Source organism: Gopherus flavomarginatus, chromosome 2, assembly GCF_025201925.1.
Source record: "Gopherus flavomarginatus isolate rGopFla2 chromosome 2, rGopFla2.mat.asm, whole genome shotgun sequence".
NCBI lineage: Eukaryota > Metazoa > Chordata > Testudines > Testudinidae > Gopherus > Gopherus flavomarginatus.
Window position 1 is genome coordinate 49,523,182 of NC_066618.1, and position 1,420 is coordinate 49,524,601.

Here is a 1,420-nt window from a genome sequence, read left to right on the forward strand (position 1 = left end):
CCTGTGTGCTTGAATTGACGGGAAAGAGCCCAGAAAAGATAAGGGTTTCAAAATCACATATGCCATCTAAAACGTTAAGGAGCAGACTATGGCTTTTAAGCCACACTTCTATGCAGTGGACAACATGAAGCCATCTGTCCAGGAGGAGCACCAGAGAGGCACAATCAGTGCTGAAGCTGCTTCTTGTGCACTAGAGAGAGTGTGGGGGGAGCCATCTGCTCCCACTGATGTACTGGCCTTGCTCTGCAAGCTGGAAGGGAGGGCTATTGTTCCACCTCCTCTCTGCCCTCTTCCCCTTCCGTGGGGGGGAAACAAATCCTTGAGAGAGGAAACCCTTTGCCCAACCATGCTGTGAGGAAGGCATCTTGCCCAGCCATACAGCAGCCATGCATAATCTAATCCTCTGGGGCGTAAAAAAAAAGTATAAATAAGTTATTCTGCCTCCTATAATTGTAGAATAATCCCCTCGATTGGTACACATTGGTTAAACTTAATTGATAAGTTTAAGCGATGCCTCAGGTTATTAGATGCTCACAGGATCATAGTGTGATCAGAGAACATTCACTTTATTTCATGAATTTCTTAAAACATAAATAACTCTGTGATGTTCACATCAAAAGAACACTAGTTAAACATCCATAATATCAGGGAAGCAGCTGAAATCAACCAAAAGGTCACAGAGGAAGAAATGTATGCTTGCTAACACAAGTTGGCCCTAATGAAGTACCACAAATAGAGTAATTGGGCCATGAATCTACTCTTTGAAGTCTGTGTAATGCATTACATTGATTTCACCACTCCCTTGTCAGCCCTTACCACTGGCACTTTTTTTAAGTAAGCAGAGTGCCCTTTGCTAGGGTGCCTGTTAAGTGAAGGCTACTGCTGTATTGATATGAAGATCATTTGAAAGGCTGGAGCTGAAAAACAATTTTCTTCTTCTACTGAATCTGGCCCCTGCCTTCTAAACTATTTGAATTCCATCCAGTCTTTTATATGACTTGAACAGTTTTGAAATGTCTGAGGATGGCTTTTATACGGCACGTAAAATTGTACAACCTGTCAGTATCCATCCAGAAAGTAGGCAGCAAATATAATACGTGAAGTTTGGCTTTGGTTGGTTGTTTTTGTTTGTCAAGATTTGTGCTGTCTTTTTTTTTTTTTTTAATGTCTGATAAGTTTCATATTCACAAGGAACTGCAATAGGATGCACAGCTCTCTGTTGATAGTACGGTGACTGGTTTCTTAATGCTATTTTAACAGGGTAATCCTGGTAATGATGGTCCTCCAGGCCGTGATGGTGCTCCTGGTTTCAAGGTAAGCTTTCTGCTTTGTTTCATACTTGTGGGAGATATGTGTCGATCCTTATAAGAAGCCAGTATTGATACACTGTCTGCTTCCTCTCACCTTCCCTTGTCTTTAG

General features: G+C 41.8%; 1 protein-coding gene across 1 annotated transcript in view; it reads left to right on the forward strand.

Moving 5' to 3' along the window:
- Nucleotides 1–1,420, forward strand: part of COL1A2 (collagen type I alpha 2 chain) — a 50,147-nt gene that overhangs the window by 42,013 nt on the left and 6,714 nt on the right. Inside the window, exon 43 of the mRNA XM_050941752.1 lies at nt 1,261–1,314. Coding sequence (XP_050797709.1) covers nt 1,261–1,314 — 54 coding nt within the window. The remainder of the gene's footprint in view (nt 1–1,260; nt 1,315–1,420) is intronic.